General features: G+C 48.8%; 1 protein-coding gene across 7 annotated transcripts in view; it reads right to left on the minus strand.

The window, feature by feature from the left end:
- Positions 1-9,883: 9,883 nt before the first annotated feature.
- Nrf1 (nuclear respiratory factor 1) overlaps positions 9,884-25,286 on the minus strand; it is a 98,173-nt gene continuing 82,770 nt past the window's right edge. For 2 of the 7 annotated variants that reach the window (XM_005078088.4, XM_040728485.1), the window contains one exon: positions 9,884-11,841. In XM_005078088.4, coding sequence (XP_005078145.1) covers positions 11,678-11,841 — 164 coding nt within the window. In that variant the 3' untranslated portion in view covers positions 9,884-11,677. Of the gene's footprint in view, positions 11,842-18,711; positions 19,352-22,954; positions 23,706-25,286 lie in introns of those variants that run through there. The other 5 variants (XM_013119115.3, XM_040728486.1, XM_040728487.1 and 2 more) reach the window with 4 other exon arrangements.

Consider the following 25,286-nt stretch of genomic DNA (forward strand, 5'->3'; position numbering starts at 1 on the left):
ACTAGAGAGTGCCGACAGTCTAGGCTGGAGGTTCCTACAGCTCTACTTTAGAGCTGAGGTGAGTGACAATTCTCAGAGGGCAGAGCTTAGTGGGTGGGCCTGTTGGGGAAGTCTAGGCCACAGGGTTAATTTCCTGACCTTTAAGATGACCAAGCCATCTGACTTGGAAGCTACAAGTGTGTGTGTGTGTGTGTGTTTGTACAAATGCATATTTGTATATGTGACCCTCGGTTAAGGCCCTCCCACTTTTTCTGAGGACACCCCAAATCTCAACTTGTTTGCAGTTGAACCCCCTTTCTTCCTTCCTCTGCTCTCAAGTCATTAGTGGCGCCAGCCTCTGGGGCTGATGGGTAGGTGCACAGCCTCTTCACTGCCTGTAGGCTGATGCAGCTCACCTACAACTTCCTAAGAAGAGATAGGCCAAGGAGCAGGAAGAAGGGTACCTTTCTCCCACACACGGTTTTCCTTGGAAGAAGCTGGGTTGTTTGAACTTGCAGGCTCCATTCATCAGAAGTAGCCTTAGGAGTATACTGTACTGAAGGCAGGCCATTTTGATCAACTGTAGAAGAATTTGACCATTATTCTATTGTACTCCATTTCTCTCTTCTTTAGGAGGGACTTCATTTATTTGTAAGGTGTTTGTTCAACGGAGGCTCACTAAATATTTCATTCTTTTGTGACAGGGTCTTCCCATGTAGTCCAGACTGGCTTCAAACTCTCCTGTCTCCACCTCCTGAGTGCTGACACAGCAGGTCTGCACCAGCAAGCAAGTAGGCTTTAGTTTTTTAAGGGACAGTGTCACACTATGTATCCTTGACTGTCCTGGAACTCACTCTGTAGCTCAGGCTGGCCTCGAACTCACAGAGATCACCTGCTTCTGCCTCCTGATGGTGTGTGCCCCCGCCCGGCCAGGCAACTGTTCCTTGTTGAACCGAAGGCCGTGGGAGCCACAACCAGCAGTGGGGAAGATGTGGAGGGATGCATGTTTTGTGAGTGCTTCTGTGGTCCAGTGGACAAAGGATCAAACGGAGCAGTGGTCCCCGCATCCTGAAGTAGTGAAGGCTGACAGCCATGGGTCCACCGCCTACATAGTCAGTTCCAAGCCATCCTAGGCTACATAGCAAGACCCTGCCTCAGAAAACAAGACACCACAGTCACAAAGGGGTCAGTGGAGGGCAAAGGGGAAGTGAGGATGGACCCACAGAGGGAACCCCGAGGGCAAGCCAGGCTGGACTGGGAGAGTCCCAGACCATCCTCCGAAGGTAAGTGGGCTCTGTAGACTTGTGAGCAGCAAAACAAGGAGGCAAGGTCACTCGATGGAAGGGTAGTTAATGGACATAATCTCAGCGCCAGTGCTTCTGATGGTAAGCGTGCAGGTGGCCAGCTTAACAACTGCAGTTAGTATGCAGTGGACAGCCAGAGGTGACGGGGGGGGGGACGACGACGACGACACGGGGACACACCCATCCTGCATCCTGCAATCGGGGCTTTGGCCTTTTAATAAAAAAGTGCTACTGTAGGTGGTAGTTGTTGGGGAAGTCCTGTTATTTGCCTGTGCATTTGTCAATAAAGTACTGTCTGGCCAATAGAAAACCTAGATAGGAGGGACTAGGAGTCGAGGAGGATTCTGGGAAGGGGAAACACAAGAGAGTCAACATGTGACGCCATGGGGGTAGGACGCCGGGAACTATTCTCCGGTAAGAAACATACTTAGATTAACAATTATGGGGTAATTACTTAAGGCAGAGCTAGCCAGTAAGAAACAAGCAAGGCCAACAGCTTCATAATTAATATAGCCTCCTGTGTGTTTATTTGGGGACTAGAAAGCGACTGAGCCCAGGCGGCTGGCGGGGGATAAACCAAAGCGGCTAGCAAGGAAAAGCTCTTAACAGGTAGTGGTGCACACCTTTAATTAATCCCAGCACTTGGGAGGCAGAGGCAGGTGGATCTCTGAGTTGGAGGCCAGCCTGGTCTACAGAGCGAGTTCCAGGACAGCCAGGGCTACACGGAGAAACCCTGTCTGGGAAAAGCAACAAGTACTCCTGAACATGGGGTATTTGCTGTGTGCTGGGCAGGGCACAGGTGAGCGGAGGAGGTGGGATGCAGAATGGCCAAGGGGAACAAGGAAGGGGGGTTGGGTCCTGCCAGAAGGGGGCTGGGAGGTGACCTTGTTGGCTGCCCTTTTGCCTCTTCGAGCAGTCTTGTCCTGTCCTGAAAGCTGTGATGAGGACGGTGAGCATCCGGGTAGTGGGGAGGTAACCACAGGGGATAGCCCAGGGACAATCGCTACCTCCCCTCTGGGCTTCCGTCCTGCTCCATGCCACTAACTGGCCTCTACACTAATCTCACTTCCCCCATCCTGAGCTAAGCCCAAGCGCCTTACCCGGGTTATGACCTGGTGTGACCTGCCTGCTTCGGGCTCTGGTGGCCCGTGCCCTCTGCTGTTTAGGAGGAAACAGTGCCGTGGCCCTGGCTCCTCTCACTGGGTTCCCGTGCTTCAGGGCTCTGACTCCAGGCTGGTAGGTGCACCTCACTTCTCCCAAGCCTGATCTCACCCCTACACCAACAGCCAGGAATGGGCCAGGTAGTTTAAGGTTTGTTTTTGTTTTTTTACATAAAGACTCTTCCCCTCACCCCACAGACAGGGTTTCTCTGTGTACACTTGGCTCTCCTGGCTGGCCTCAAACTCGCGGAGATCTGCCAGCCTCTGCCTCCTGAGTTCTGGGATTAAAGGCTCATGCCACCACCAATGCCCGGCTCTTTTTCTATGTTTTTCTTATATCTACTTATTTGGGGGAGGGAGGGTACCGTGGTCCACTGCCAGAGTAGTTCTCTCTTACCAGTAGGTTCTGGGGACCAAACTCAGGTTGTTAGGCCTGGTGGCGAATGCCTTTACCCCGGAGCCATTATGATGGCCTTTCTTTTGAGACAGGATGTCGTGGAGCCTGGCAGTCGCTGGCTGGACTGGCTGAGCAGCAAGCTGAGGATCCGCTTACCTCCATCTGAGATGCGCTAGGGTTCCACAGCCAACACAGCTAAGCTGGCTTTTTTTTTCCTTTTTAAACATGGGTGTTGGGAATCCAAACTCAGGTTCCCATGCTTGCGTTGTAGGCATCTTAATAACAACCCCTCCCCCACTTACAACCTATTTTCAGATGGTCTCATGTAGTCCAGCCAGGCGTTGAGCTCACTGAAGCCAAGCATAACCTTGAGTTCATGGTCCTCCTGCTAATACCTCCTAGTGCTGGGATCAGAAGACTGAGTCATCACACCCGGTTAGGTGGTACCACCCATCTGTGCATCCTAGGCCAGCATGCTACTGATGGAGTTCCTATCACTTTCTTGCTTTGCCTGGCCTGGCTCTGTATGAAGCAGGCCCTGGGATCTGCAAACCTTGGGCGTCCATCTCAGCTCCTGATAGTCTATGATTTCGGGTACCTCAGGACCTGGCCATTCATTGCCTGAGTCCTGGTTCCCACACAGCAAGGGATTCCCTAATGGGGAGCCTCCCTTGGGCCCCATGAGGTCACAGGAGGCCTTCCTGGCCCTGACCTTCCAAAAGGAGGCTGTATCCCAGGGCCAGAGCCGGCAGGTGATTCTAGCATGAGGGCTAAGGATAGAAGGCCCTAAAGTAGTGTCCAGAGCAGGAAGCTGGAGCCTGGCACCTTTCAGAGCACAGCTAAGTGGCCCCAGGCAAAGGGCCTTCCAAACCTCCAGGGAGAGGCCTGGCCTGGCCTGGCCTGTAGCTGTGTGAGCACACACTGGGCTTGTGGCTGCTCACACCAGAGGGTGTGTTTTAGTGGAGACTTCCACTACACTTAGCTGGCCTGGGGAGGTAGGTCAGGTGAGGGGGAACCATGCTGGGCATTGAGGACATGTGGCAAAGGAACCAAGGACAGACTCAGCACCTTGAGCCGCAGTTGGTCCTATGGCTCTTGATATACTGAGTATAGACAGCAGCTAACCTGGGCCTTAGAGGCCACAGGACAGGAGGAGCATCTGGTGGCCATGCGGCAGGGCATCCACAGGATGCTGCCCTTGGGGGCGGGCTCAGGCTGTGTTGAGGAAAGTGCCCGGTTACCCCTCCATCATCAGCCAGGGCATACGTCAGGCTGGCACATGGCTGCATATCTGGAGGTGAGTTTTACCCCTTGTGGGGATGAATAACAGTGTCTGGAGACCTGTCTGTGTGTTGACTGTGGAGGAGGAGCCACTGGCAAGGCGCAGGCCAAGGGTGCTGCTCGGCATGCTATAATGCAGTAATCTGACCCCGTAGAAGCCAGGCACAGAGGCACTCTGGGAATCTAGGACTTGGCAGGCTGAGGCAGCCTGGGCTACTGAGTGAGGCCTTGCTTTTTTTTTTCTTTTTAAGTGTCAGCTGATGGTGAGAAATGGCTGGATGTTGGGTTACACCTGGCTGGGTGACATCTGAGAGCAAGGGCAGCACCCCAGGTAAGGTAGAGAAAAATCAATTGCAGGACCTTGAGACGGGTGAACCGAGGACAGTCTCGAGGAGACAGTGACTTTGGCAGAGCATGCACTCAGATGGGACAGTGCTGGAGTTGGTGAGTGACCCGTGCCCTGGTCAGACTCCAGCACCTTCAGAGTGAGCCTTTGGTTTGGACCAGTGGCGGCTTGCGCACCTAGGGGACTTTTGCGGGTTACTTACTTTATCGTTGTGCATTTAAAGAGATGTTTAAAAGTAGCTTCTGGCTGGGAGGTATGGCTCTGTGATAGAATTTGCCTCATACGGGTGAGGTCACGGGTTCAAGCCCCGGCACAGGAAAGAAAAGACATCTTAGCTTTTGGGTTTTGTGAGGACTGTTTGTTCTGGAAATGGGATGTATACTGTTACGAGAAACAAGACAGCCATTGCCAGGAAAATCTTACCTAGGATGGGAAGTAGAGGCCTCAAGACCACAGAGGCCCTGCTCTGGGCAGAGGCCACCAGGAGCTTGTCTCTGTACCCCCAGGACATCCTTACTGATGGGTGGAGCCTTGATGGCTTTAGAAGGATGATTGATCTTCTCCATCCACAAAGATGGCCCTAGGACGTTGCTGGCCTCAGAGGGCAGCTGTCTCGGAGACAGTTGGCAGCAAACTAGGTTAGTTTCTCATCCAGTGGGGTCTCAGAGTCCCAGTGACCATTACGCTAGCTTACCCTGCTGCGTTCTCTTAGTGTGTGCAAGTGCTGTGGGGAGGAGAAATTCTCACACAAAGCACTGTGCTTTCAAAACGATGTGTCTTTTCTCACACTGCAGATGCTGGGAGCTGGTCCTCTATATGAAAGTGGGCTCATCCTGGATATGGGTCTGGAAGCTCTGTTACAGGCAATGGTATGATCCAGATCTCCCCGGAATGGAGGCATCCCCTTGCACTGGCTCTGCCAGAGTTTCCTGGAAAGAAAGTGGCTGGGAAGGTAGACGGCAGGCCTGTCAGTGGAGGTGGAGGCAGCCATTAAGGCTGCTGCTTCTCAGGGAGAGCTCATGGCCGACTCTACCAACATGAAGTCCTGCATATGCTCCCTCAGCCCCAGTGACTTCCTGTCCTGGGGGGTCCGTGCCCTTCGGAAGCTAGTCTTCTGGGAAAGTGGTGTGGGAGCAGACATTTTGAGGACCAGAAGAGGAAGTTGTCAGGGAAGGAGGCTGTAAGTGGAGGTCCCCCATATCGTCCATAGGAGGGGGTGAGTGTGGGGCTGTCCTTTCAGGAGACCAGACTTGTGTCTCAATTGTGTGGAGACTTGTTGCACACTAACCTATAATCCTGAGGTACCTTTTTTTAAATTTATTTTTTTTTTTATTTTTGGGTTTTTCGAGGCAGGGTTTCTCTGTGACTTTGGAGACTGTCCTGGAAGTAGCTCTTGTAGACCAGGCTGGTCTTGAACTCACAGAGATCCACCTGCCTCTGCCTCCCAAGTGCTGGGATTAAAGGCATGTGCCACCAACGCCAGCTTTCTTTTTCTTCTTTTCCTCACACCATCTCTTGCTGCAGCCACTTCAGAAGGGCTGACTGACTTGCTGGCCATCTTTGTCCCCTTCAGCGTTTCTCTCGCAGAGTCAAAACCTAGACCAGGCACTTTTAACACCTCGGGAGCTGAGCCCTCCTCAGATCTTTGCAAAGGACAGTTCTAAAGTAATACTCAAGGGTTCCAAATCCTAAGGAAAGAAAGCTTTTCCTTAGCTATGAAATGTGGAAGAGTATAAAATAACTTGGGCTGGGTGTGGTGGCACACACCTTTAATCCCAGCACTCAGGCGGCAATGGCAGATGGATCTCTTCAAGTGGAGGCCAGCCTGGTCTACACAGTGAGTTCCAGGCTAGCTAGAATTTCTTAAAACTCTGCTTCAAAATAACGAAAACACTTGGATTTCACTTCAAACTTTGCTTTTCAAGATAAACTCTCATGTAGCCCAGGCTGACTGACTTCATTATGTAGCTGGGGCTGGCCTTGAAGTCCAAGGCCTTCTGACTTCACCAACCAAGTACTAAGGTTTATGCCACCAAGCCTGTTTTTTTTGTTTGTTTTTCCGAGACAGGGTTTCTCTGTACTGCTTTGGAGCCTGTCCTGGAACTCGATCTGTAGACCAGGCTGGTCTCGAACTTACAGAGATCCACCTGCCTCTGCGTCCCGAGTGCTGGGATTAAAGGCGTGCGCCACCAACGCCCGGCACCACTATTAGTGTTTATTCCAGATCTAATGGAACCCTTCGTTCCACTAAGGTGACTCCCGTGAGCCCACGCGTGGTCTCCTCTGGTCGCTGGCTTCTCACTCGTGTTGCTTCCTCCTTCAACTTCATTGTATGTAGCTTGCTTCAAGTCATTTGTTTGAAAACAGTGTTAAAAATAAAATATTCTAAAAAGAGATTGTGATGGGTGAGTAGTCTTACAAAGCACCGGTAGGCATGGGGCGTTATGTGGTACACAGTTGTCACAAAGGCCTAATAATGTACTGATCAGACTGGTACAGACTTCAGAGGCTCGAGTTGGGCATAGGGCTCCATGCTCCCTGGTGTCACATCCAGCCTTGATAGCTGTCTCTCCTGGGTTTGGACTTTGTGATTAAACCCCTGGTCACCACCGAGTGGGTCACAGTGGGCATGCAACCCCAGCTGGTCAGTAGACCACACCCTCCAATACTGTAGCACAGACACGGGCTTCTCAGCAGGCGCCAACCTCTAGCCTTTCTCTTAACAAGTAAAGGGCTTGGGTGCTAGCTAAGGCTGTCCTCAACGCTGAAGCTGAAATCCCCCAAGGGCAAGCCTGTGCTTAGACCCAACTGACTTCACAATCCAGTGACTTCCAGATCGGCCCCGACCTCCTTGCTTGGCACCTCTTGAGTTTTGTTGCTCAAGCTGAGCTTTTAAAGACAACAGAATCTGCTAGGTTGCAACGAGGCCCTTCAGCCCTTGGAGGACTGTGAGTTAAATCAACATTTCACATCAAATTATTTAACAGTGCTGACACTGTTTCCGTGGAAAAGTGTTGAAGGAAAATGGATGTCTGGGGCTCCCTGTATTTTGGGATTAGGAAACCACTGCTAATGCCTGCACTCAAGATGACAATGACCAGGCACAGCTATGGCAAGCCCTGGATAAAGACCAGGGTGCAACTGCAGGCCTGGTTCAGAGGAAGCTGACTGCCCATGGGAGAGGCTGAGCTCAAGACAGCCCTGGTCTACAAAGCAAGTTCTAGGTCAGCTAAAACTATACACAGTGAGACCCTAATCAAAAATAAAAAACCCAACCCAAGTCTGTTTATATAGAGTCCTAATGTGCACTTTGTTCTGTGTGACCTCTGAGGACCAGCACACACAATAATTAGGCAGAGGGGACAGTCACGTGCTTGTGTGCCCCATTTGTGAGTTGCACACTTAGGGGAAGATGTTGAGTCTCAGTTGCCACAGCTGTAAGATGGGCCCTCACAGGCTGGAGAGGACAGTGCTCAGAGTGCAGAGCCCTTTGATACTCACTAACTTAGCTGTTAGCATCTTTCTTTTCTGAGACATGGTCACATGTAGTTTAGATTACACTTAGTAGCATTTTTCTCGTTTTCTTTTTTTTTTTTTTTTTCAGACAGGGTCTCTTCTCTACATAGCCTTGGCTGTCCTGGAACTCACTGTAGAGACCAGACTGGCCTTGAATTCAGAAAGATCCGCCTGCTTCTGCCTCCTGAGTGCTGGGATTAAAGACATGTGTCACCACCACCTGGGTCACTATTAATTTATTTTTCCTCCGCCCCTCACTATTAGTTTCTTTTTTTTTTTTTTTTTTGGTTTTTACGAAACAGGGTTTCTCTGTATTGTTTTGGAGGCTGTCGGTCCAGTCTGGCCTCGAACTCACAGAGATCCACCTGCCTCTGCCTCCCGAGTGCTGGGATTAAAGGCGTGCGCCACCAACGCCGGGTCACTATTAGTTTCTTAAGGGGCACATAAATTCAGAAGAAATTTAAGTGGGACCCAGTGAATTCATTAATTAATAAAATCCTGGGATGGAGTCTTTCTTGTAGCTCAGTTTACCCAGGAAGTATGTACCCAAACTGGCTTCTACTCCTGGAAATTCTGCTTCCGCCTCCCAAACACTGGGATTATGTGCATGGGTCATCATGCCTGGTGGGACCCAGTCCATCTAAGTTTTGCTAACAGTCCTCCCTCTGTCAGCTGTGCTGGGTATTGAACTTGGGGCCTTGCAAACGCTAGACAGGTAATCTACAACAAGCTACACCCTCACTAACAATTTCATCTGCCAGTGCATTACATTTTGGGGCACACACCTAGCTCTCCCCCAAATAATAGCTAAGCCTCTTAAAAATATAACTGAGTGCTCTTACACACTGCACGTTGTCCCCCCTTAAGCATATGAAGTAGTATTTCTAGGCAGATTCTAGGCAAGACTGCTCTGGCTTCTGCCTCTTAGCTGAGTGCGCTGGGTTAGGTATTTAACTTGACCTCTCTGTAGCTCAAAATGAGAAGAGAAGCTTGTCATCAGCCTTGCGTAAGACAGTTGTCAACAGAGGGAGGCACTGTCTGGGTCTGGCTTGCAAACACCAGGGGCTAGTAGCAAGCATTTGGGAATGGTTGATGGTGAGTGCTTGCGCACGCACACGTGTGTGTGTGTGTGTGTGTGTGTGTGTGTGAGTGCATTCGTGTTTCTCCAGATAACCTGTGCTCTGGGCGGCTGCACTCACTCCTTCCTCTGGCCCGCCCTCCCTGGAGAACACAGATGGCAGCGTACCATGTATGCAAACGGAGAGAAGCAAGCACTTAACATCACTGAGCCGAGGTTAAATGCAGAATCCTCTGCGCCCTCCTCACTCCCACTCTTCAGTCCTACCAGCAGGAAACTTACCGAGACGCCCACCAACAAAAGGGCAGGAAAGGGCACTCAGGGTGACTAAGAGACCCAGGACTTTTGGGAAGGGCTGGAGCTAGAGCGTGGCAGGGGACAGCTGTGAAGGTGACAGTTGCTCATTAAACAGTGAGGTGTGTGTGAGAGAGAAACCAAGACATGAGGACATAAGAGCAACTCAGGGCTTGGATTCTGCTCGAGGACATTGCCTGTTTCAAACACACTCACTAGGGAGACCCTTCCAAGATGCAGAGGCAGCGTCACAGCCCTCCTAGACTTTTAATGTGGTGTCAAATAAACACCTAAACCAAATGCCAGAGTGGAGCCTTCAAACCACAGTGAGGCTTTGTGAGGAAGTGTTCCAGAACACCGTGGTATGGAAAGAAGACTGAGTGTTTCCTGCAGCCCCTGGGCTGTCCAGTGTAATGACCTCTGACCTCTAGTACATGTCTTTTGAAAAGGACAATGAGCTACCCCCCAAAAGAGAGTCCTGCAGTGCAAGAGGCCAAGGCTACTACAGAGAGGGGCACTTCTTGTTGCCACATTTAAACTATTTATTGAATGAGGCAGTTTAGACAGAATGGAGAACAACACAGAATCCATGCTCTGCTATTGGGGTCTTGCTTTTTTCTTCTGGGCAATTTCTCAAACTATTGGGAGGTTACTTCACCACAAAGGAACACGGATCTTTAAAGCCCCCGGACAGCTTCACAATATATGATAAAAAATAATAATTAAAAAAATAACAAATTGTAGAACCAGGACTGTTTATATGCAAATTTCCCACTCCTCCCCCATTACGTACAGAAAAGAACATACAAAAACATTGGATAGTTTTATATAAAACAAGCAAATATAAGAATCGGAAACTTTTCTCAAAGGCTGAGCAAGACATGAAGAATCTTTTAATGTCTCATTAAAAAACAAAACCCCAAAACACCACATTAAATACACTGTCACACTCGTGGGAGGGCCCGGGAGGAGGGCCAGGAGCGGAGATTTGGCTTGTCAAGAAGTCAGGTGAATTAGCCACTGGACACTCAGGGCTGTGTGGAACAGCGCCGTTCACAGCCACGCGGAGCCGTCAGTCTACTCCACACTGAGAGAGGCCAGGGTGTGCTGGGAAAGCAGTCCTCGTAGAGTCCTGGAGAGGCCCACAGCAGGGGTGTGCCCTGCTCTCTAGACACGTCTGTGAGCAGCCCGCAGGCACCGTCCTTCATGTGGTAGTCTCCTCTGTGAACATACTGCCAGACGCTCCCATGGTGGCACCCTGGTTATGAAGCTTTTCTCTCCTTCCCTTCCTGCTCCCCATACTCCTCCCATTCTCTCCCTACAACACACACACACACACACACACACACACACACACACACACACACACACACACACACACACACACACACACCCCTGCACTTACACCCGCCTGCTCCCTAAGCACTTCCTCAGGCCCTTAACACTCCTGTTACAAGGACTGGTCCTGGGCTGCCCTCGCAACCAAAGCAGCTCTTCAACAGTCCCAAGACCCAGGGTTCCCAGGAAGGGAGGAGACGGGACCAGAGGAAAGACTTCTTGCCCCTGCCAGGAGCCTGTAGGGCATTTACACGCCTGAGGAAGGTCAGCACCTGGGGCAGCCTGAATTCTCTGCTGGCAAAGCACGTGGTGACGGAACGTCGGGACGGCGTGAGCACTTTTTGGACCGCACCGTGTCCTGGATCTTCCTTCCCTCGGGTGAATCTAGCAGAGCTCTAGGCGGCCACTGGGAGGCAGCTTTGGTGGAGGGCGTGGTCACCTCTGCCTGAGTTTGTCAGTAGCTCAATGCATGACCCTGGTATGAATGAAAACCAGGTGACTGTGTCTGGCCATGTACCTACCACCCACTGAACTGGGTGGGTTATCTTTTCCCACAGTTCACCTTGATTTCACACAGATAATTCCATGCGGGTTTCATATATATATATATATGTGTGTGTATGTACATATATACTTTATACACATATGTAAATGTGTATGTCCATATGTACACATATACATATATTCACACTCACACATACATACACACATAAGTATACACACATTTCTGCACAAAGAAGTCCGGCCACAATTTGGCTTTTTTGGGACAGTGAAATCGGTGTCGTTTCTTGCTCCACCAAATCCCAGAAGTGGTGCTTTAGAAAAAGGTGATTCCAAAATCTGCTGCCTTTCTTCCTTTTTAAAAAAAGGTTACCAAAACGCTTCTTCCCAAGCCGAGAGACTTAATTCCATTTGATTGCACCTCTGCAAACAGGTAAAAAATCTGAAGTAGACTAGAAAACGATGCCATGATAGGGCTGCATGTCACTGTTCCAATGTCACCACCTCCACAGCCTGGCCGTCCATGGTGACTGCGCTGTCTGATATCCTGGTGGTTACTGGGGCCATGGCCACCTGCACTGGCCCGTTGCCTTGGGCGAGGCTGGTCACCACAGTCTGGTACATACTCACAGGGATCTGGACCAGGCCTGGAGAGACAAAGCAAGACCATTGGTGGGGCCCATACTCAGGACCCAGGTGCTGGCTGGGGCCACTGGCTCTGTTCCTTCAGGGTATCACTGACTGCCAGCCCCAGGTTAAAGACTTACCTGCTCTCTGGGCATAGATAAGTTTCAATTTCTTTTCCTTTTTTTCTTTTTGTTAGAGACAAGGTCTTGTTGTGTAGCCCAGGCTGGCCTTGAACTCTTGATCCTATTGCCTCAGCCTCCCAAGTGTTTAGATTATAGGTGCGTGCCGTGGCACCTGGCAGCAAATCTCTTTTCTCAGTTCATTTTAGCTTTGTAAGACAGACTCTCGGGAAAGAGAAGTATGGGGACACCGTGGGACACTGCCACGCAGACCTGTCTGCCTCCATCGTTAGCAAGTACAGCTCATTGAGCATGAGTCCTCCTACCCCTCCCGCTACCCCTGCTTTAGCAACAAACTGCCCACTCTGATACTCTGCTATGCTGCCCATGCTCGAGCTTCTATCAGCCTGAGAAGAAGAAACGACAAAAAATAAACTTCTGACTTCTTCTACCCTGTCGCCTGGTCGCCATGGTTCATCTATATTCTCTCCTCCAGAGCCAAGTGTCTAAAAGAAACGAAATCAAACTAAACTAGCCCACTTGTCTACTAATCTTACTTAGCATTCCACAGACTGGTATAATTTAAAAACTGTATTTTAGGGTGAACTGAAACAATAGACCCACGCCCCATCTGTCTCCCAGCACCACCGTTACTCACAGCAGAGCTACTGTATGAAGGCCGCAGCACGGAGCCTCAGAGAAGGGTGACCCACTCCCAGCTAATGGACAGGGAAGGGCTGTTTTGGAAGCTAAAAGCAAAGGAAGCAGAAGCTGTAACCCTGCCCAAACCCTTCAGGAGCCTCCAAGAAGACGAAGGAGGCTGATTTGTGGAATTAGTATTTAACTGTGTGCATTAGTAGGTCAGTGTTCCAAACCCTAACACCTAGACCACGGTGACAGAAGCAGCCCAAAGAAGACACTTCTAGTGAGGTAAGGTGAGAGGGGAGGCAGCTCTACCACTAACTAGCCCCACCTCCATTAGCCGCCAGCTCTGTCCCTGGTCAAGCACAAGGCAGCATCCTGATGTGTCCCTCTCAAGACAACTTAGGAAGAACACAAAGCAAACGCTGTCCCAGTTGAGTATGCTCAGAGATTACTATCTTAAAATGGTACGCTGCTAAAACAACACAAAGCAAAGCAAAACAGAGACAAAAACACAACAAACTACACCTGTAGTGGGGCCTGAGACAAGGCCGTCACCGGAGCCCACGAGTTTCATGTTAGCCTAGGCTAACGTAGGGAACTCCATTTTAGAAATACAAAATATAGAGCTGGGAGTATAGCTCAGTGGAAAAAATCTTATCTAGCATGTATGAGGCTCTAAGCTAGATTCCTAGCACCAATCAATAGTTGCCCAAACCAACCAACCAACCAACCAGCCAGGCAGCCAGCCAACCTAACAAACCTCAACCCCCAAACATGTGATGGGGTATGTCTATAATCATAGCACCCAGGAGGCTGAGACAGGAGAACTGTGAGTTTGAAACCAATTTGTACTACATAGTGAGACCTTGCCACACATAAAAACAACAGCAGCAACAAAACCCTGGACAACTCCTCTAAAATTCTACAATCAACTAGAAAAGGAAAATATGAGAGGATTTTAAAAATAAAAAGTGCAATAAATAAAATACATTCCAAAGGTTGTAAGGTAACAAGGAAATTTTCCAGATACTAAAAAAGATTAGAAACTGGGGAATCTAGACACACAAGCAAACTTCTGTTACTGAGAAAATGAGTATGTCATGGAAAAGACCACCTGGTGCACCTGGCACAATAGATGGCAAGAAATCCAGACACCCATGTGCATCTTCTGAGAACACGAGGGAAATGGTGAAAAGTAGGGAAAGGGGAGCATATGCAAACAATTGGGCATGAGAGTAATACTAACTCCACAGCAAACACAGAAGCTAAGACGATGGAGCCATACCTTCAGGCACCTTGGTTCAAGCTTTCCAGAATCACTTGCAGCTTAGAATTCTACACCCAGCTACGATGACCAGTGTGAACTGCACACCATACAAGTTCAGATATGGTTCAAAACTCTGGTTGCTCACACAAACTTTCTCAGGAAGCTAGGAAGAATGTGCATGATAATAGCACAGAAACCTCAGATGGCAGCCACATGGGTCTTGGAGACCCTGAAAAGGGAGAAAGGGAGCAAGGCAGACCTGAGCCTAAGTACCAGAAGCCATGGGAAGGAGCAAAGCCAACACAACTGTTTCAAAGTCGAGGCCAGCAGGTCTAGGGAGTCTCAGGCCTGTCACACCAAGAGGTCACGATCACCAGGTACGTGGACTACAGACCAAGTCAAGAGAGAAACACTTACTCCTGAAAATGGTAGATGCTCTCCTCTACCACAACGGCAAGTATTAGCTTGAAGAGAAAACAAAAGCTATACAAAAGGACAAAAATGAAACATAATAACATTTATATTTGATTTGACAGTAAACAATTTTTATGAAGTTATAATACAAATGTAGATGCCAAATTTCCTCCAAATTGTGGTCCTCCACTTTTTAAGTTACTTTTGGGGGAGGGGGAGTTCTAAATTTTAAATAGTTTTTTGTTCTGCTTGTTTTTTTTTTGAGACAGGGTTTCTCTGGTAGCCCTGACTGCCCTTGGAACCAGGCTGGCCTAGGACTCACAGAGATCCACTTATCTCTGCCTCCTAAGTGCTGGGATTAAAGGTGTGCGCTGCCACCACCACTGGCTTAAATAGTTTTAAGTCAGTAGCTGAAGCGCTGCAGTTACAGCATGCCATGGTGTTTTGTTTCTGTGCACTGTCCATAGCAAAACTGGTTATCGATCTAGTAGCTCAACTTTATGACTGTCACAAAAAAGCCGGGTGTTGGTGGCACACGCCTTTAATCCCAGCACCCGGGATGCAGAGGCATGTGAGTTTGAGGCCAGCCTGGTCTACAGAATGAGTTCCAGGGCAGCCTTCAAAGCAATACAGAGAAACCAAGTCTCGAAAAGCCAAAACAAAACAAACAAAAACAAAACAAAACTGTCACAAAAGTGGTCACAAATTTGGGTCCTCTCTTTTGCTCTCCAACTGTGTGTGACTTTATGTGGTACCATACTTGTGCTGGCCTGAGGGACACCAGAAGAGTCCCACCTGAGAGTAAAAATGAGTTTTAAAGCAGCACTGGGGAAGTAGAGGCAAAGGACCTGAGTTGGAGAGGAACTTGATCCACATAGTGAGTTCCAGGCCAGCCAGGGCAAACAGTAAGAAGTGTCCAAAAAGAAGGGTGGGGGTGGAGGGTGAGGGTGCACCTTCTACCTGTAGAAGGCCCAGTGGGTGGGAGTCCTTGTCACCAAGCCTGATGACCTGAGTTCAACTCCCAGGACCCACATGGTGGAGAGCACCTACTCTCAAAAGTTGTCTTCTGACCGTCACATACACTTGGTGGCACGAATGTCCCCACGCACACCTGCCCAGGTGGTGGTGGTGGTGATGGTGGGGAGGATCCAAACCAAAGGAAACCAGGGCAAAAGAAAATCTGATTTCACAGCGTTAGTAACAGTGTGTAAGCGTTTTTTTTAAGGAGTCAGTTTTGTCAAGTTAGGGTTAAGCATTTGATGGTACAACACAAAGCAGGATTTGAGTTTTGTTTGACGACAGTCATTTCTGAAAGCCCACTTATAAGGGTGTGTTAACAAAACAAAGGCAGGGCAGTGAGAGTTCTTGTCTACGTGACGGGAGAAAGTCAGCAGAGGCAGGATTAGGGGGTGTTGCTTCAGGGTGGGGTGTCCTGGTTTTTCTAAACCATTCCAAATGGTCTTTAGGTGCTGAACCAATTCTTTCCATTCGCCCTGCCTCATATACACTACGTTGCTTAGCCCTCGAGCCTCACACGTGGGTACCATGATGCTTTGTTGGAAAAGTCTACAGCATAGCCTAGATGCTTTAAAGACATGGTGTTCATGCTCATGATTTGCTTTAGTCTACCTTCTTGTTTTGGGGCAGGGTCTCAGTATGGATCATACGCTGGTCTTGAACCTCTGATCCTGTTGCCAAGTGCTAGGAAGACAGACCTGCACACTATGCGTTGGCCTGCAAAGGCTGCGATACGTGAGCTTCTCCGTACAAGCACCTCCATGCTTGTGCGCATCAAGACTTCTGCAGCAAGTGCTTGACTTGCTCTCTGGTTTGTTCAGTCTCTGCCCTCCAGTGGCCTGGGTCCACTTCCCTGGTAGCCCCACGCACTGTGCCCGCCTTCTACAGAGGAGCCGTCTTACGTAGCATCACTGTTTGCATTTTTTTTTAAGAGACAGGGTTTCTCTGTATTGTTTTGGAGGCTGTCCTGAAACTCGCTGTGTAGACCAGGCTGGCCTTGAACTCACAGAGATCCGCCTGCCTCTGCCTCCCGAGTGCTGGGATTAAAGGCATGCGCCACCACCGCCCGGCAATAAAATAATTTTTATAGACTGCATTTTGCATATTTCACATAACTCGGGGAAGGAAGGAGACTAACTTAGCCCCTACAATTGAGTTATGAAATTACTTCCACACAAAGCTATCTCAAGTTGAGTAACTATGACAGACACTACACATCTTTTTTTTTTTTTTAAAGATTTATTTATTTATTACATATACACCAGATTGAATTGTAGATGGTTGTGAGCCACCATGTGGTTGCTGGGAATTGAACTCAAGACGTCTGGAAGAGCAGTCAGTGCTCTTAACCTCTGAGCCATCTCTCCAGCCCCCGACACTACACATCTTAAAGGTGTCTCAAAGAAAAAAATTCCATATACAAGGTTGTTCCATAACCTCAAAGGCCTCGAAAACCCAACTCGAATCTTTTCTACATGCATTTTCAGTCTACATTCACCTTAAATAGATGTATCGCCACCTTCATGTGGGGATTTTAAGATCTCTCTCTCTCACGCACACAAACACCCATGCAGGCACTGGACATGGGATTAGATTAAATCCCCTGAGTGTCTCTGACCTCACTGCCTTTATGTCCATGGCATGGGGGGGGCACTAAGTCAGCCGCTGCCCTTGGAAAAGAGATGATTAAATGCTGAGGTACAGTAATCAGGCTGGGAGTGTCTGTGCATCTGCTCAGCCTGACCCCGATTAGCCCTAATCTAGAGGCACATGCTAATCCAAGCTTGGGTTCTGGGTCATTTCAATTGATTAAGCTACAGGAAGCCCTTCATGTTCTATTTTAAGGGCCCAAAGTTCCCTTTCCTTTTCAGGGAGACCCAGCACTGTCTTAGTAACGGGACTCCTTGGTGTGTGTGGCTGCACAGGACCCCGGAGAGGGGTGCTCTCCTTCAGCAGGACCCTGGACCTACCAGAAAGTCACAGATTCACAATGCTTTGAAGACTTTGGTATTCTAAAATGTCAGAGACACTTTCTAGAGTTTAGCTAATATAAATTGCATTTGCTTTGAGACAGTCTCACTGTGTAGCCTGGACACCCTTCCTGCCTTCCCCGTGTCTGATTACAGCTGACACCCAGCTGTTAACTGTTTTTCCAATCCCAGCACTTGGGAGGCAGAGTCAGGTGGACTTCTGTATTTGAGGCCGGTCTGGTTTGCATAGCCTGTTCTAGGTCAGTCAGAGTCACAGAATGAACCCCCCACCCCGCAAGAAAAAGTTTAGCAAGAAACAAAATGCAAGGTCAAGCGAGATGGTTCAGCAGGTAAAAGTGCTCACCACCAAGCCTAACAACCCGAGTTCAGCCCCCAGGACTCACACGGGGAAGGAGGGAGGGAACCGACTTCAATAAGTTGCTTTCTGATCTCCCCCATGTGCCCTGGCACACATGCTCACACGCATGCAAGTAAAGGCAATAACAATCCCAGCAGCTACCGGCTGTGTCGGTAGGTGCCTATGAAATGAGCACTTAGGAGGCAGAGAGGCAGGAGGATCTGTTCGAGACCAGCCCAGGCTACATGATGAACGAGACCCTGTCTCAAAGTCAAAATCAGCTCCACACCCTGAAGCCAGGCAAGGTAATGCGTGATTATAGCCCTAGCACATAGCCTCTCTGAGGATGGTCTTGTTAACAGCCTTAAGACCCTGTCTCAAAAAACACAAAACAGACTGGTTGTCATGCCCCACACCCTATGACTAGTTTATTAAGCTAGATGTCTGGGCTTTGGACCTGGGAGCCTTTCCATGCACCAGAATACCCCTGACAACTAGCACCCCTGTTAGCAGGGCCAGGAAGGCAGAGAACCATCCATTCCTTCAGGACTCACTGCTGTGTCTCCAGACGGCATGGTAAATCATGGCAGCACTGCCCAAATGAGAACAGAAGTGAGGGCTGGAGAGACAGCTCAGATGCTCTTCCAGAGGTCATGAGTTCAATTCCCAGCAAACACATGATGGCTCACAACCATCCATAATGAGATCTGGTGCCCTCTCCTGATGTGCAGATATATACATAGTAAATAAATAAATAAATGAGAGAGAGAGAGAGAGAGAGAGAGAGAGAGAGAGAGAGAGAGAGAGAGAGAGAGAGAGAGAGAGAGAGAGAGGTGTGAAAGGGAACTTAAAAGTCAGGTCCCTGCACTAGGATCCTCATTAGCCACTCCAAACTCCCTAGAGGAATTGTTAGCCCTAGGACATTTCCTCTTAAATGAGAACGGAGCCTGTCCTGTTTTGATTAAAGTAAAATCTGTTGGCTATTGCTGTTGACCAGTCCCCCCCCCCATCGCTCAGGGCCATGTTTCTGAAGTCCCCCTCACCACCCATGACTTAACAGCCAATACATCAACTCCCGCCAGCTCCCCTTCCTCCCCTTCCTCTAAAGATACTGTTTTGTTCACTTCATCTCTCTGTATGTATGCATCTGCGACAATGAACGGCGTGTGTTGTAGGTATCCTGGAAGCCAGAAGAGGGTGTTAGGGTGTTAGGTCCCTTGGAGCTGGGTTTACTGATGCACACATGGGCTCTTTGTTGGGATGGTGAGCACTCCTGACTGCCAAGTCAACTCTCCAATCCAAACTCTCCTTTCAAAAGCAAATCAGAGCTCAACTTCCACTATTTTAATGTCAGCAACAATTTATGCAGGAGTCCCTCTCCAACTCTGGGCCTTCAGTTTTCAGAATCCTTAGCTAAAAACAACCACCCCAAAGTCAAAACCAACATCACAGCCGTAGATACGCTAGAGTTAAGAGCTAAACTTTATTTCTTTTTCGGGTGCTGAGGCGACTTAAATTTGAAGAAGATAATATCTCCATCTTCAACAACGTAAGCACCGCCTTGCTGTCTGTACTTCCCAGCAGCCAGGGCTGCGTTTTCAGAGCTCTCCTCCTTAAGATCTTCGTCTCTCCTTACTTCCGCCATAATGAATCCCTTTCCAAAATCTGTGTGAATCTTTCCTGCAGCCTGAGGAGCCTTCATGGCTTTCCTGATGGTCCATGCATGAACTTCATCTGGGCCTGCAGTGAGAAAGTATTCTAGCTGGCGTGCTGCACACCCAGCCTTAACGACCTTTGGCAAAGCACCGCATGCCCGTGTCCAGAAACGTGTGTGTCGTCTCAGCACTTTAAGTAACCCACGCCGGTCTCAAACTCGATCCTGCTGCCTCAGCTTCCCAAGTGCTGAGTACATAACCACTATGCCTGGTTAGCTGAATCTTGAGCAAGCATACACAGAAACTTCCCCCCCAGATTCTCTACATTATTCCTCCATCACAACCATGTTTGTTCTGCCAACACACCCTCAGTACTACACACACTCGTTCAAGCGTATCCCCTTGCCTAGATTATTCCTGCAGATCAGAGTCAGGCTCTTGACAATCCAGGGGGTTAGAGTAGACACAGCCCACTCTGTTCTCTGCCTCCTGTGATGTTAGGGATTCCACATTTGCTCAAGTTCGCATGGACCTGCCTGCTTCAGAGTAGTTCCTGTTTCTCTTTAGAATGGCTTACTTCAGTTGTTGACAGGAATGTCCCTGAACGCTGAGCAACCTCCGCACAGTGGCTGTTCAGTGGCGGGATGCATTATGACACACCTGACTGATCTCTGTGACTTTTAGAAGCTGGACTATATTCCTTCCAGCCTTGCCCTCTGCAGACTGAAGAGCCCTGAAACCCTCTGCTCTGCCCTAGAGCAAAACCAGCTTTGTCCACAGCATCCTTATGCTGTTGTAGTCAGAGCCGGGCAGTGGTGGCGCACGCCTTTAGTCCCAGCACTAGGGAGGCAGAGGCAGGCGGATCTCTGTGAGTTCGAGACCAGCCTGGTGGTCTATAAGAGCTAGTTCCAGGACAACCTCCAAAGCCACAGAGAAGCCCTGTCTAGTGGGGGAAGGTGTTGTAGTCAGATGCTTTGTGGAAATCCAGGGCTTTGTATGGGAGAGTTATTTTACCCTGTAGGCTATGTTACTTCCCTTAGTCACAAAGAATTCTGTCATTGAACATCTGTGGGCCTGAGCTTCCTCACAGCAAAAGGGTAATTACTAATCTCACAGGAATGCTGAACAAGATGTGCTGACACAGGAAACCCTTGGAACAGTGTCTGGCACACAGTAGGTCTACAGTACGCGGCGGCTCCACGACTTAAATGAGAAGTCTAGTTTGGGCTGCAGGTGGCAGTCGAGCGCTCCCAGGGCAGCAAGCAGGCCAGAACAGCACACATCATGCAGCAGGGATTTGCTCCTGCAGCGGGCACAGCACTTGCCGAAGACCTCCAATGACAGATTTGAGATAAAAGCGCAACTTCCCATCTGCATCACAGCAGAAGGGCCAACCAATCAGCTGCTGAGCCAGGGCGCAGGCGAGCGTGGACTCCTGGGCAAACCACTAACCCGTACTAAGAAAGTTAAAAACAGGACCAAGGCTGGGATGGGGGGTGCTGCTCAGGGGTAAAATGCTTGTCTAACATACGGAAGGCTATGGGTTCAATCCCCAGCACTAGAGTTATATACACAAGTGGTCAGTACAGTATGATATTATCAACATGTCTAAACCCCGCAGCAGTAAACAGGGCATACGTGAACCAAACAGAACCCAGGGCATCAGGACTGCCTGGTTACCCAGCACCACAGCTTGCCCTCCCTCCACCCCACGACAAGATAGGGCAGGACAGACGGCTTTCGGGAGAATGGGCCTTTCATTTGCCCTCCAAGCTGAGAAACCTTTGGGAATTGTTGTTTGGTGTAATTCAATCTTTTAGGCCAAAGGCCTTTGAGTTGGCTGTGGAAATATCTTTAGTTGGGAAGAGTACTGACAGTCATGGGAGAAAAAAGAGCTATACAGAGTAAACACAACAGTTGGTGGGAAGAATATTTTTTTTCTTTTGGAGACAGGTTTCATACTGTAGACTTGCCTGGCCTGAAGTCACTATAAGGCATAGGCTGGTTTTACACTCGGCTATCCTCCTGCCTCAGCCTCCTGAACGCTGCAGTTACAGGCATGAGTCGCCACACTTGACTGAGAAATAATTCCTAATATGCTGGAATGCCTTCTGTATTTTTTGTTTGTTTTTTTGTGACAGGGTTTCTGTGTAACAATCCTGGCTGTACAGGAACTAGCTCTGTAGATCCGCCTGCCTCTGCCTCCCGAGCGCTGGGATTAAAGGCCTGGGCCACCACGCCTGGCTTCTTCTGTAGTTTGTTGACAATACATGTAGCAGAAGAACACTGGCCTAAGTAGAGAGTCAAATCCACAACCAGAAAGGATCAGAATGAGCAAGGGCTAGATGGATGGCTCAGTTCTCAGCACCGACGTGTCGGCTGACAGCCACCCTCAGCTCCTGTTCCAGGGGATCTGATGCCTTCCTCTGACTTCTGCAGGCCCATTCACACATGTGCATATATCCATGTATGCAAAACACTCACACATACAAGATTAATATATCTGAAGGGGGCGGGGTGGGCAAGGAGTCAAACCAACCGCTCTCATCTCACAAAACTTGTCAAGTTCTTGCCAGGCGTTGGTGGCGCACGCCTTTAATCCCAGCACTTGGAAGGCTAAGCCAGGTGGATCTCTGTGAGTTCGAGGCCAGCCTGGTTTACAAAACTTGTCATGTTCTTAAGAGCCAGCAAGGAGAGGGACTTCTTGGAAAATACAGCAGTGGCTGATGTCTAAAGAAAGGCACTGTCACCTGAATCAAAGTAAGCTTGGTGACCTGGCAGGGAAACTAGACCAGCAGGCAGACGGGCGACAGAGGCAGACACCAAACGGAGAGGAGGAGGAAGATGGAGCACAAGAAAGGAAAGTTATGAAAACAATGTCGGCCTCAAACTGAAGAGAGGCCCAGGCAGCCCTAATGCCAGCAAGCCAGGGGTCGAGGGCCATTTAGCCTGCGCTTTGTGTGCTGCCTAAGTATGAGGCATCTGGGGCATTTATGCATCAAATGCGTTAGACCTGGCAAGCTGGACAGTCTCAGGCCTCAGTATCGGGTCCTTCTCAGCACTCAAAAGCCTCCTCCCTTCTGGCTAGACAGTCTCAAGACACTCAGCAAAATTGCTTCTAGGAATGATGCTCAGTCTTGTGGATCAGCTGGACAGCGTCACTTTGTCCTTTGCCATTTGAAGACTACCAAGAAACTCCTCTTGTCCCTCCCTTACAAATCAAATGTTAAAATTGAATTTATTTTTTAATTTTTAGTAAATGTGTCTCAAAAGATATCTTGGACACATGAACTCCCTCTTGAACACTGTGGAGTTGCTCAGGAACACTATAAAATGAGGGCTTGTGCTTTGGCATCAGAGCCTCTGTGGTTCATTACCCTGTAGACTGAACCCTCAGTATAGGCTTTTCTGAAAATGGAAGTAGGGACAAGCCTTTGATTAGAGTGCACAGAAAATGCACACGGCTCAGAATATGTGCTCAAACTGCATACAGAAGACAGGGAATAAAAGCAGGGCTACAAACCATACCCTAGCGTGGCTTCCATATAGTCCCCAGAAGAAAGTCACCAATCTGAGTGTTAATGCAGAAATGAGGAGTGAGGGATGAAGGAATGGTAATTGGGCAGTTCCAGAGCTTGACAGTCCCACAGAAAGACATCTACCTCAGTAAAGCCTCATCTTTTTTTTTTAAAAAAAAAACAGTCACTTTTTATTGGGTATCAATTCTCAGGGTAGGAAAGGTGTCAGCAAAGATGGAGATCCCCACACAGGAGTCAGGGTGAGGCGGTCATGGTCCAGAGTGCACCTTGGGCACTGTTGCTCTTCATGGTTATATGGTTGCCATTCAGGTTTGAGTTCTTGTAAGAAAGGCAGGAGCTGAAAGCATGTGAGCTGCCAGCACCAAAGCGACCCCAGCAGCGCTTCCTTTCTCCCGTCTGGTGCACCTGTTGTATTGACCTCTTTGAAAGGCTCCAACGACGCCTTTAGGGGTGAAACCCCACACCAACGTCTGGCACAGCAGCTCCCCTATTTCAACACCTAAAGGTTTCTTCTTCTTCACTGGTAGGACTGGTGCCATCCTGGAGTCCATGTATTTGCCAAGACTAGTAAACTTCATCTTGATCGAAGTCATTCTTTCTCTTATCTGAACTGTACTTGCATAGTCAACTGTCTTTATAAAAAGAACTGCAGCCAGTCCACGAGAAAAGAGCACCAGCACTACAGATAGCGTTATCAACAGTTACTACAGCTACCAGGTGACGGGTGACGGGAGGCTGTGTCGTGGGGAATAAGGCCATTCCTGGAAGAAGCAGAGCCTGGAGTGGCCGTGCTGCAGTCACTGCACCCTCAGCTGCTTCCTTCTTTCCCCAAAGACGAACCCACCTGCAGCCTTCTCGTCAGGATCCACTTGCAACCTCCATAGTCTGCCATAAAGAGGCCTGACAAGAACACAGAACTGTTAAAAAGCACCGGGCAAGACGGGCCGCTTGCACCTGCCACAGCTCTGTAACTCCCATCCACCCCAGTGCACAGTGCTCGTGAACCACTAACAGCCCCAGCGCATCTGAACACACAGCTCACTGAGTATGAGTGCTGTATGTGTTTACAAAAGCGTATCTAAATCACAGCCAGATCTTAGGTGAGACAAAGGGAGAGCAGGTTACTCCTGCTCACCTCCTTCCTAAAGTAGCATTTCTGATGTGGTTTTCTTATAGCAGATCTACCTTCCTAATTATGTCTTCCTTAAGCTAATATGAAAACTAATTTGTATTTCTTAAGTACCTAGCAGCTGGGCAGGGAGTGGTGGGATGGTCTAGGCTTACACTGGCCTGCTTAGCTCAAAACTGCCCAAGGATTTAAAATGTGTCACAAGTAATCGACATGAGAGATAATCTGTATGTGACAACTAAGAGTTGATTACATTTATAAAATCCACAGGCCACTTTGGACTATCAGAACTGATTTGTGCTTAAATAACATTACATTTATTAGAGTTATGTTAGAAAAAAAAATACTGTCTAAAGTTGAGGTAACTTAGTGGCCACTGGAAGCAGACCGAAGGAGGAAACGATTAAAAGCCACTTACACCCGGTCTTAAAGGCTCCTGGGAAGGGAAGGTGCCAGCAACCTACCTTTTGACATTTTGCTGTCTATACAATGTACAATCCACACACATTTTGGCCCCTGAGTTTTACACAGTCTCTTGTTAGAGGCTGCTTGAGAAAAGAACTCCCTAGTCCATATAACTGGGCTATGAAAGCTGAGGGAAGAGAAAAGAAGGCCAGGGAGAGGAGGAGTGGAAATAGACATTCATTCCTGCTTGGTGTGGTGACACACACCTTGAGTCTCAGCACTGGGAGGCGGAGGCAGGTGGATCTCTGAGTTCCAGGCAGCCAGGCAGGGCTGCACAGTGAGGTCCTGTCTCAAACAACACAAAGCAGGCCTTCCTAAAATCAAATCCCTTCCTCATGTAGTATAATTCAGTATTTTTTTCCCTTCCTTTTGTGAGGACAGTGGTGAAATTCTTGGAGGTAAAATATTTTTAGAACTTGAGATTACAGTCTGGGTAGCATGGCTAGAAGGAGATACTGTAGACACTCAGACACTCTTTCTCTTCTCTCATTAAGACTGTACTAGGCACTCCAAGGATTCCCAAAGCAGTCAACACATTTCCAGTGCAGACTAATGTCTCAGAGAACGCCCCATGACAGGACGTTCAGTCTGGGTCCTGGCTAACTAACACTGTGGCTATGGACGGTGAGTAAGGAATGTGTTTTAAGTTTTATTTCATTTAGTTAACTTACATAGCTGCAATCGTAAGCCTTTCTAGAGTTTCTGTATATGTTAATTCCACATCATGGACATGGGTCAGTCACACAGCACACACAGACAAACACACTGGAAGAGCTGGCTGCCTTTGTTTAGATGGAGATACAATCAGAAAATGGACATTTCCTGTGTTATATCACAACTCTCTTTTTCCTTTTCTTCCCTACCGTACCTGTTTTCATTAACATTCT

The sequence above is a fragment of the Mesocricetus auratus genome, unplaced genomic scaffold (assembly GCF_017639785.1).
Source record: "Mesocricetus auratus isolate SY011 unplaced genomic scaffold, BCM_Maur_2.0 Super-Scaffold_100019, whole genome shotgun sequence".
NCBI classification, from domain to species: domain Eukaryota; kingdom Metazoa; phylum Chordata; class Mammalia; order Rodentia; family Cricetidae; genus Mesocricetus; species Mesocricetus auratus.